We start from the raw sequence: 11479 nt of genomic DNA on the forward strand, positions 1-11479 counted from the left end.
GACACAGTTGTATTATGTATATGCCCCCCAAAACATCCACATAATGGTGCTTACCAGGATGAGCTTTTGCAATTTGCTCAATGTCACACGTTTTGTTTTGTGTACAAAAGTGACTGTACAGAAGATTAAATAACCATGTTTAAATTAAACTGTATATTAATTAGTTCAATCAGAAACGTATGCCGGCAAGGACATGTAGACATTACTGGAGGATCGTAAGTGTATTTTTATATGAAAGTCTTATTATTTAGCAGCCGTGGTAATGGTTGAAACCAGAATGCTATTAGAATACATCAATACATAGCGTTTAGAATGTCTGTGATATGTCCTGATCCAGTGCGTTAACAGTGTTACACTGTGATTATTATGCTAGTAGCTAATGATGCTGGAAACGATGTCTATTTTTTGTTTTTGTTAATTGTTATATATTCTGTTTCTGAATGTGAACAGAGTGCTGCAGAGAGCGCTATGTTCCAGTGCTGTCAGGTCACACGAGGAGGAGACAGCCCTGCCCATCACAGATACAGATGCTGGACAATCATCCAAATCCAAAGAGTTCAGGTACAGTAAGTCCATACACAGTTCAGCAGGTTATTGTGGCTGTAGCTTGGGATGTATGTAATACACACATCCCAAGCTAAGTATTACACATCGCAAGCTCCAGTCACTCCAGCCTTAGGCTTAGATTGATCAACACTATTGTAGATGAATTTGATCGATTTTTTAATTTGTATATAATAAATTCAAAATTGATAAAATACATTTAGTCTTGATGTAAGGCTACGATCCAGTCCAAACATAAATTTACTTATTTATAGCTGTGCTTATCAGCTCTTCTTATCTTTTCGGCCTTTCCCTTCAGGGGTCACTACAGTGCCTCCATGCATCCTCTTCTTTCACACCAACTAGCTTCATGTCACTACATCCATACATCTCTGGTCTTCCTCTCTAGGCCTCCTGCCTGGCAGTTACTTCCAACCTGAGCGTCCTTCTACCGATATACTCACTATGCCTCCTCTGTACATGTCTCAGCTCTGGCGGCAGGCCTCTCTGGCTTTATCTCCAAAACATCTGGCATGAGCTATCCCTCTGATGTACTTGTTTCTGATCCTTGTTACTCTCAGAGAGAACCTCAACATTTTAGTCTCACACATCACACCTGACACTTTTCTCTTTTTCTATCCGTTCCAACCTGCTTGCACTAGTTTCTTCACCTCTATTCCACACTACATTAAAAAAGACTTCTGACTATGAAATACAGAGAGGGAGGGAGAACCGCACACTGTCACTTGCTGGTTCAAGAGCTTTTTATTTAATGTCAAATCATGCAACATTTCGGTCTTTCGACATGACTATGAAATACAAAAACAGAAGAAGACAATTGCGTCAAAAGATGAATTTCCTACAAGCAGAACGATATTGAAATATTGTGTTTATAGAGCACATATGCAAAACACATTTGTGACATTCCCTAAGAACTACTAGACCTACTCATAATAGCCTTACATACTGTACATGACAACTGTTTTAACAAAAAACAAAAGACTCATTTTACAAGCATCGCTGAGATGACTGCTGTTTTCTTCCTGCAGTCACTACCCACCGATGCCTGGTGAGGACAGCACTCTGAGGTGGGCAGGGCAGAAGTTTGAGGAGCTGCCGATTGCACATGTCAAAGCCACATACAACAAGTACGAATATTTTCAAACTCACATGTTCAAGGTTGTGCTTTGTGTGCAGGTACATAAGAGTAAAACTTACTTTTGCTTGGCTTCCTTCAGACAATGCAGTTAGCATAGATAATAACAACAACAATAATAACGAGAAAATATTGTTCCTAAAGAAACAAGTGTGGTCCTGTATCTGTGTCCCCAGCACACATATCCAGGTGACAGACAGTGCAGGTGTGTCAATGGTGAGGACGTCTTGTGGGACAGAGGGCTTCAAGAATGTTAAGAAGTCCACCCCCATCGCTGCTCAGACGACTGGGATATCTGCTGCCTCAGTACGACCCATAACGTTTTTGTTTTTCTTCTGTACAACGCTTCTGTAATGAAGATGCTCCTATCCTATTACTGATTGATCGATCAATGACCACCTATGTTTAAATGATATCGTCACTGCCTTGACACTGGTTTTATACTAAAATAGTAAAAATTGTTTTCTTGTGTCTGTCTGTCCTGTGTAGAAAGCCACAGGGAAGGGAGTTACGTATGTCCGTGTGGTGGTGAAAGGCCTTGGACCAGGACGGTTGGTAAGTAGAGCAGCAAGACTGAGACATTCTGGTCAGAGAAGCAACACAGTATAGGATTTAAAGTTGTTATAAGTCATTATGCTGGTATAAAACATGAGATGACTTCATGAATAGAGAGAGTATGCAAATGCATCACTGTTCCACCGGGTCACATCCCTCTCATCTAGACCGAGTGGTAAAACATTGAGAAACATGGAGCGTTGGAGTTTGGAAGCGCGTGTTGGAAATCACTCAACGGTTCGGTTTCTAAATGTCACATAATGCAGGAGCCAGCAGAACGTTATTGAAAACGAGTACTTCCAAAACTGATAAAATAATTACCTGTATGGAAAGTAGCTCATAACATGTCTATGGTGGATTTTAGATGAAGCAAAAACTTTGTAGATAGAATCCGATCCGGACTTTTCTCTTTGGATGTATTGGGGAAGTAGTTTTCTGCCACTCAGTAGGCATTCCCACATAACTTCTGGGTACAATGATGTCATGAGCATATCCTCTATAAAACATGAGATGACTTCATGAATATTGCTTCGTTGTTGTTTCTTTACCAGCTGCGAAGCAGACTGGGCTACATTCTATCGGGTTGGTAGTGCGACTTATCTTCGCATTGGCTGCCGTATTGACCTATTTGTCATTAGCTGCCCCGTCTCTAGGCAACCACACACGTTTTGCCTCTAGCTCAGCGTTTCCAAAAGTGGGGTCCGCGGACCCCTAGGGGTACGCGACGCATAGCCAGGGGGTACCCAAGCCCCCTCAAAAAGAAAAGAAAAAAAAAAGTTTTTTTTGAGGGGGCTAGTGAATCATGGTGTGTGTGTGAAATGAAATGTCCAGTACCTCCCCAGTGCCTCCCCAAGTGCCACCCCAGTGTCTGCCCTGCAGTGCCTCCCCAGTGTCCGCCCAGTGGCTCCCCAGTACCTCCCCAGTGTCCCCTGAGTACCTCCCCAGTGTCCCCCTGAGTGCCTCCCCAGTGTCTCCCCAGTGCCTCCCCAATGTCTCCCCAGTGGCTGCAGTTTCTCCCCAGTGCCTCCCCAGTGCCTTCCCAGTGTCCCCTCAGTGCTTCCCCAGTGCCTCCCCAGTGTCCCCCTGAGTGCCTCCCCAGTGCCTCCCCAGTGTCCCCCCAGTGCCTCCCCAGTGTCCCCCTGAGTGCCTCCCCAGTGTCCCCCTGAGTGCCTCCCCAGTGTCTCCCCAGTGCCTTCCCAGTGTCTCCCCAGTGTCCCCTCAGTGCCTTCAAGTGCCTCCCCAGTGTCCCCTCAGTGCCTTCCCAGTGCCTCCCCAGTGTCCGCTCAGTGCCTTCCCAGTGCCTCCCCAGTGTCCCCCTGAGTGCCTCCCCAGTGCCCAGCCGAGTGCCTCCCCAGTGCCTCCCATGTGTCCCCCTGAGTGCCTCCCCATGCTCTCCAGTGCCTCCCCAGTGTCCCCTCAGTGCCTTCCCAGTGCCTCCCCAGTGTCCGCTCAGTGCCTTCCCAGTGCCTCCCCAGTGTCCCCCTGAGTGCCTCCCCAGTGCCTCCCCAGTGCCCAGCCGAGTGCCTCCCCAGTGTCCCCTCAGTGCCTTCCCAGTGCCTCCCCAGTGTCCCCTCAGTGCCTTCCCAGTGCCTCCCCAGTGTCCCCTCAGTGCCTTCCCAGTGCCTCCCCAGTGTCCCCTCAGTGCCTCCCCAGTGTCTCCCCAGTGCCTCCCCAGTGCCTGCCCAGTGTCCCCCAGTGTCCCCCCAGTGTCTCCAATAGCAATACAAGAGCAATAATACAAATTAATCTTAATTTATTAATCTTATTAATTAATTATTGAATCAAATTAATTAATTTATCAAAATGTTCGACGCAAGAAGGCCCCCCTGCGGCCTGCGCCCAGCACCATGCCAAAGCTTTTTCCTGCAGGAAACACTGCTTGTGGTTGTAAATATATTCTTATCTGTGTTGCGAGGATGAGGGGGTACCTGGAAAAATATCTACCCCAAAAGGGGTACCTGGTCCAAAAAAGTTTGGGAACCCCTGCTCTAGCTGACCTCTCAGCCAATGGGATAGGAACATCCCATAGTCTGCACCTCCCAAGAGTCACTAACTCAACGTCTGCACGGCATGAAGAACAGTCACAACATACTGTAATATATACATACATATACATGTGGAAATTGACGCCAGGGACCAGACATGTGGAAAATAAACCACATGCATCAACGTGAACGGCATGACAATCGCGGACCCCCGCGCCAACCTCCGCGAGGACCCCCTCGCCGACCTCTGCGGGGACCCTCGCGCCGACCTCCACGGGGGTCTGCGGTAGACTGTGTGGGGGTCCGCGGATAAAAGGGGGGTCCCCGTGGAGGTCAGTGTGGGGTAGGCTACAACCAAATGGACGACCCATAACAGTCCATTTGTACAGTCAGAGTTTATTTGTAGAAAAGGGTCCTTTGGTTCCATTTGTAGTAGGCTAAATAAAAACGTCTGGGTTTCCGAGGCTAATACATTGGCAGCAGGAGAGAGATAGTGGTTTTTCAAAACCTGCTGAAAGGAATACTGCAGGAGGTTACAATTTATTCAGCCAAGTGGTCGCTAGACAACAGACAAAGGCAAGTTTCATCAAATGAAAAAAATACTTTTGTGGTACGGTACAATGTTTCAGTGAAAAGAGTCAGTGATGATGGAATGACAGACAATGAAAAGATGTGGTTCTTCTTTGTCCCCAGTCATCTTGGACAAGAAGGATAATTTGCTGCGGAATGCCAAGGCAACATACAGCTCTTACTATACAATGACTATGACTGATTATGGCAGATCAATCAATGCTGAAGCATTGATTGATCAATGTTTTGGAGATAAAGCCAGAGGCCAGACTGAGATGTTTTGGACACGTACAGAGGAGGGATAGTGAGTATATCAGTAGAAGGTTGTTGAGGTTGGAACTGCCAGGCAGGACGCCTAGCCTCCTAGAGGAAGACCAAAGAGAAGATTTATGGATGTAGTGAAAGAGGACATGAAGTTAGTTGGTGTGAGAGAAGAGGAGGCAGGGGACAGGGTGAGAAGGAGGCAGATGGTTTGCTGTTGCGACCCCTGAAGGTAAAACCCCATTCTGGGGGCTTGCCAGAAAGTAGGGTTTTTTTGCCACTCAGTAGGCCGTAGTTCCCGCATAACTTCCGGGTATGATGCTGATGTCACGTGCATGCCCTCTATCATACACACATACATAATACATTCATCAAACAAGTTACTGTACTACTGTAACTAGTGCTATTTCTCTTTTCATGCAGGCTGCCATCAAAGGGTTGACCATGGGAGGTCTAGAGGTGGTGTCAATCACAGACAACACTCCTGTACCCCACAACGGATGTCGCCCACGGAAAGCCAGAAGGATTTGACCAGTCACATGCCACCTTAGACCAAACATCATACTTCTTCTAACACAGACATTAATTAGTGCAGATTCATACCGTGCATATAGCTAGCTATTAGGACATATTCACTCCAACTTCTCCTGTGAACAGTTTTGTTAATATATTATAGAGATTCTGTAATTGCACATATTGGCCAGAAGAGGGATTATTCCCTCCTCTGGAAGAAAATGTATTATAAATTCTCACCTTGGTTGCACATTTCCATTGTGTTACTTGGGTCAGTCTTTGTCCTTGAAGTGAGCGAAACCATTATGTTATACTACCATATGTAGAGGGGGAGACACTGAAATAAACACATAGATTTAATAAATCATCACCAAATGAAGAGTTGGACACTAATGATGAATAAATATTACGGTATATAGGAAAGGTCTGTCCTCAACATGCATACTGTTACAGTCATTAAATGTAACATGATTCAGAACAAGAACAATACATGGGAAATACAGACAGTTATGCATGTTGAATTCTCATAACTGTTGTAGAGTGTATAGAAAAATGATGTATTCAGACAGCGTGTGAATATGAATCGAGGTCCTTTTTAGTGCAACAACATTCAAGAAGAGCTGGAAGTGGGCGAGCCGATATCTGAATGGTTTGGGTGTATACCATGTGGGGCCATTGTGGGCGTAAAATGCCTTCTTCGGACACGACGGACGGTGAAGCGACACTTGAGCCTAGGCTACTCTGGTTCGGCTCATGGCTGGCTGAACTGTATGCTGTGTGGCATTTCCCTGCTCGCTGTCTGCCTCCCCTGTCTCTACCGTTACTATTATAATAAAGTAGAAATGCAGAAATGTAATAATCCGTAAAAAGGAAGAAGAGGTGGCAGTAAATCACACAGTTTAGCAACAAGTAATGTTTAACTTTTGGAACCCACACCATTAACCTCGGTTAACCCAGTGAATATTCCAGTCTGAACACCAAACCGTTTTTTAAATTAACTGTCAGCCTGGCTGCTTGTCTGTTGTTTCAGTCTGACGGATCGTTTCTGTGTCTGCCTGTCTCTGTATTTGGAGTTGGACTACCGTACTCTTGCTCTGGCCACTAGATGATTCTGTGTTTGGATGACTGTTGCTCCATCCAACAATTAATGACTGAACCAAAGTCATTAAAGGAGAATTCCATGCTAGAATGCTTTCTTATCTTTCTTACCTTTCTTTGTAGTTGTTACGTCCCCACCAAAGAGGTCCAGGTGTTTTTTTGTGCAAAAACTCCTTATTGGCTATTTTCCCTACCATAAGCCCTCAATGAATTGCATTGCATTTAATGGGAATTTAATGGGGCTATGGGGTGTTATGCTAGTTTGCTTATTTCCATCGAAAGAAGTAGTAAAGTGTGCCGCTTGGGATATTATTTACATTATCAAGAGAGGATATATACAAAGAAATTATAATTTTGAGCAATGGAAATAAGCGAATTAGCACAACACCCCATAGCCCCATTCAATTCAATGCAATTCATTTAGGGCTTATGGTAGGGGAAATAGCCAATAAGGAGCTTTTGCACAAAATAACACCTGGACCTCTTTGGTGGGGACGTAACAACTACAAAGAAAGGTAAGAAAGCCTTTTAGTATGGAATTCTCCTTTAACAGCTGTGCGAGGTGTTCACTTATCTTTGGGTCTGTCAGTCTCTGATTGGCTGTTTCTCTATCACATATTGGCACATGACAGGTGTTCATTCATCTGCCTTTTTTTAGGATGTAAAGCCTGACTGTTTTACTATTAAGATAATGCCTCTGGCTTCTCACTGTAATAAAGCCAGTGCTGCCAAGTCCCATCAACGTCAAGACAAGAGTAGTAAAGTCTTTTATGAGCACCATCTCCCCTACTTACATTATGGACTTGCCTGTCTAGTGTAAGGGTATCTGTCAATGTTTGACATCTGGAGAACCTCTGACCTACCAATAATAACAATAATCACTCTTTTGCTTAAGTCCCCAACAGCCAGGGAATAAAAGACTAATGTGGAGGAAAGGGCTCGGCTCTAGAATACAATCAATACTTTGTTAATGAGTCATTGCTTACTATATAACACATATGTAGAAAAATAAACCTGTTGAATTAAGAGAATAAAAGTGGGAATGCTACTAACAACACCACTGTCACATTTGATAGTCACAAGGAGGTGGAAGGTGACTGCATACCTTTGAACTACAAACAATGTGATGACGCACTGATGTCTGCAGTTTGGCTTCCAGCTGGCTATAGCAAAACACTGGATCTCAACTCCCTCCAAAGGTAACATCTAGTTTCAATGCTTCAAAAAATGTTGTACATGTTTGGCTTTGTTTTGGTTGAACTTTACTTTAGATTTGCTTTGTTTGTTAGAGTATAGACTACAGTGCAGTACAATATTGTGTGTTGATAACTTACTGGTGCTGAGGTGAGTAGTAGCCTATAGTTGTCATTAGCTACAGTTAGCTATGGCATCGGTTTCCAAACTTTGGAGCCCGTGACCCAAAGGAGAAGATTGATGTCTCCCTGGGAAACAAGCTAGTGAAAGTAGCAGATCTACAAGCTCACAAGCGGGGTTGGGAGCTTGTAGATTGGCTATTTCCACTACTTCTTAAACATTTGTTTCCTAATTTATGTATTGTCTTAGATTTTTCTTTTAAATTTCTTCATGAAATTACTTTAAAAAAACATCGAATTTGTTCTTGATTCATGAAAAACGTTTTTTTTTTATATTTTGAAATGATAATTAAAAACAAAATGTAGGAAACAAAAAATAAAGGGACCTATAAAAATGTGTGGGTCCGCGACCCACAAATGGGTCCTGACCCAGTGTTTCGGAACTACTAAGCTATGTATTGTATATTATTCAGCCTAAGACCAGTAGGTCCTATGGTTATGCTGTTTGAACTGTGGGTCCTTATGTCTGCTGTCTGGTTTAACCTAAACTACTTCAATATGCATTGAAGACATGCAAAATGCACTGATTATGTGTCTTGATTGTGAACAAACGTATACTGTAGTCTCTATAGTCTGCTAGCCCAGTGGTTCTCAAACATTTCCATGTCAAGGACCCCAAATTCAAGTAGGCTATTTGGCCGTTGTTCATGTCCACATCTGAAAATATTTTGTTCCAGGGATAAGATAAGATTTCTGTAAAAATTAAAGAAAGAAATACACAATTGAATTTCTGCACTGGCTGCCATACCCCTGGACCCCACTTTGAGAATCACTGGGCTATTGTCTGCATGTACTGACTATATTATACTGTATAGTCTGAATGTAAGAAATGTGTTCTCTCCGATTCCCAATTAATGTAACCCGATGTTGAGTTTCTAATTTATTATGTCCGAATGTATTGTATCTATTGTCTATATGTGTATACAGTGATACATCAGTGGTAGTGCATAAATAAATCTGGATCTGTTTTCCTTGTCCTGCCTGTAGGTTACAGTAGTTCTGAGTCTGCCTGTCTGTCTATCTGTCTGTAGTAGACAGTACCTGGATGTAACTTTGCGTTTCTGAATTCCTTCCACTGGTATTCCAGTATAAAATCTAATTGTTTTCATGATTAGGGAATAGAAGGTTCATTGTCATCTAAAAAGTACCTCTCCCTCCATTTCTCCTACGCATGTGCTGTGAATGGTCGTCTGTTCTTTATCAGATGTCACCAAAGACATATGCACCTCTGTCAACAGCAAACTCTTTGTTTTGTTTTAAACCCTGCTACTTTCCGGAACCATTCCTTGTATCCTCGGGTGGTTGAAAATAGAATAAAATGTGTATTTCAGTACTACACCAGTACTCCAGTGTGACAGTAATCATGTGGGCATAGCAGCCCTTATCATAATAATAATAATACTATCTCAGATTTATAGGTTGTGGTCGGTAAATCTGTCATTTTCTCTGTGTCTGTATATGGGTCTGTTTATGCCTGTCTGGTGCAGCATTTTAGTTTTGACTAGATTTACTTGAATTGTCCTTTGTTGAGTGATGTTTGGAACTAGAAACAGCCTGAGTTTAGTGTTTATATGTTTTTACACAGTGTGGCTCTGCAAGAGAGTACCCATCTGTAAGGGAGAGAGAGAGAGAGTGTGTGTGTGTGTGTGTGTGTGTGTGTGTGTGTGTGTGTGTGTGTGTGTGTGTGTGTGTGTGTGTGTGTGTGTGTGTGTGTGTGTGTGTGTGTGTGTGCGCGCGTGCGTGCGTGCGTGCGTGCGTGCGTGCGTGCGTGCGTGCGCAAACAGCCAGACCAATTAACACCAGTAGGCCACAGAAGTACCTATATATTTCACTGCACATTCATGCCAATGTAATCTAGCAGATGTATGGGAAAATAATGGTTGTGGCCAGCGAGTATGCCTATACTTGAATGCAAGCCACCTTGACAGCTATTGCTAACCAAAAATAAATAACAATATTTTTTTTAATTCCCATTTGCCAGGTAGAGACGGAGGCAGCTGGTCTCCATGAACATAAGCCAGGATGAAGAATAAAGACATGGATCCGACAGTCCACTCAACAGCAGAGAATGGCATTCAGGGAATCTCATTCGTATGTAAAATAGATGCCAGCTCTCCACCTCATTTCATGTTGCCTTGCCATTCTTTCTCTCTCTCTCTCTCTCTCTCTCTCTCTCTCTCTCATTGTGTTTATTGTCATGATTTGTCACAACTCGAGTTGGCTTTGTCCGTGGCGTAAACGTCTTTAAATACATACTTTTTGAAAAGTCTACACTGCTGTCACCACACAGCTAGAAGGTCCTGGGTTCGATTCCCGCTCGGGACGCTGTGGGCGCTATGGGCGTGTTCTCTCCTCCGCGTCATTATTGCCCATACCCGAGGCAGGGTTGGCGAAAGGGCCTTTCTGTGTGGAGTTTGCATGTTCTCCCCGTGTCCCCTAGGGTAGGTACCCTCAAAAAAACATGCAGTAATCCTGGTCTCTAAACTTCCTTCCCCTGGCCAGCCGGGGTGCCTGATGGAGGGGAAAGGAACTGGTTGGAATAACGTGTTCCTTCCATGCGCTATGTCCAACCAGGGAAACTCCCCCCTGTCAGGTGTAAAGGAGCGACTTGGACACTCCTGCATGAAGGAAGTCATGCTTTTTGCTCTCCCCAGGTTGGCAGAGGGTGTGTAGAGCCCAGGATCACATTAGATAATTGACACAGGGGTGAAATATATACAGCTAAATCTTAGTCTTTTAGTCAAAATGAACCCTGCTCCTCAGTCATTGTCTCCACCAGGCCCGAAGGCATGGGGAGAGAGTATGTTTTGCACTTTGAGAGTATGTTTTGCACAGAGTATGTTTTGCAACCGATCCATGCCAAACTGTGCACACACACTCCCTGGATGCCAACGACGAACCTCTGCCCCAAATATTCTTCAACGGCCTGTTATAGCGCCACCATGAGGCCAATTTAGGCAAAAAAAAATTCTGTAGATTACACATTTTATCCAAATTCGGTATACACTATCTCCATAGTCATGTGATCAACACGGATCTGCACCATTTCCCATCTTCCATCCTGATTGGCTAAGATTGGCTTCCAAAGCTCACATGATTGGTCCGTTTCGAACAAAATGCCACAAATCACAAACACAGTGTGCAATTTCCGTGAAATTATACACGCACATTTCCACTAGGCCGAGGACGACATGCCACTAATTTTTTTCTCCAAATCAGCCTCACGGTGGCGCTATCACAGGCCAATTTCTGTTTTTAGCTATAACTGCATCGATCTGTATACAACTTATGTATGTGCACTCCCTAGAGGCCATGGAAAAACATTGTCCCTGCATCCCTCCACATCTGCCGGTTATAGCGCCACCATGAGGCCGATTTCTGCAAAACACATTGCTTATGTTAGTCGCACAGATTTCATGTCCTGC

The 11479-nt window shown here is 44.0% G+C and overlaps 1 protein-coding gene across 1 annotated transcript; it reads left to right on the forward strand.

Moving 5' to 3' along the window:
* The first annotated feature begins 65 nt into the window (after positions 1 to 65).
* On the forward strand, positions 66 to 5832 carry LOC310853816 (small ribosomal subunit protein uS11m-like). Its single transcript, XM_083758291.1, has 6 exons — positions 66 to 215; positions 451 to 561; positions 1593 to 1691; positions 1876 to 2005; positions 2189 to 2254; positions 5494 to 5832. The coding sequence occupies exons 1-6, from the start codon at positions 136 to 138 to the stop codon at positions 5599 to 5601; spliced, it is 594 nt and encodes a 197-aa protein (XP_083614417.1). The 5' UTR covers positions 66 to 135; the 3' UTR covers positions 5602 to 5832.
* The last annotated feature ends 5647 nt before the right edge of the window (positions 5833 to 11479 follow it).

The sequence above is a fragment of the Protomyctophum parallelum genome (genome assembly GCF_964188405.1).
Source record: "Protomyctophum parallelum genome assembly, chromosome: 2".
In the NCBI taxonomy this organism is placed as follows: Eukaryota; Metazoa; Chordata; class Actinopteri; order Myctophiformes; family Myctophidae; genus Protomyctophum; species Protomyctophum parallelum.

Excerpts from the sequence above, each read along its gene's own strand:
- LOC310853816 (XM_083758291.1), top strand. The coding sequence starts at position 136 with ATGTTTAAATTAAACTGTATATTAATTAGTTCAATCAGAAACGTATGC. Across the intron at positions 216-450 it reads GTAGACATTACTGGAGGATC|AGTGCTGCAGAGAGCGCTAT; the intron begins GTAAGTGTATTT and ends GAATGTGAACAG. Across the intron at positions 1,692-1,875 it reads GTCAAAGCCACATACAACAA|CACACATATCCAGGTGACAG; the intron begins GTACGAATATTT and ends CTGTGTCCCCAG.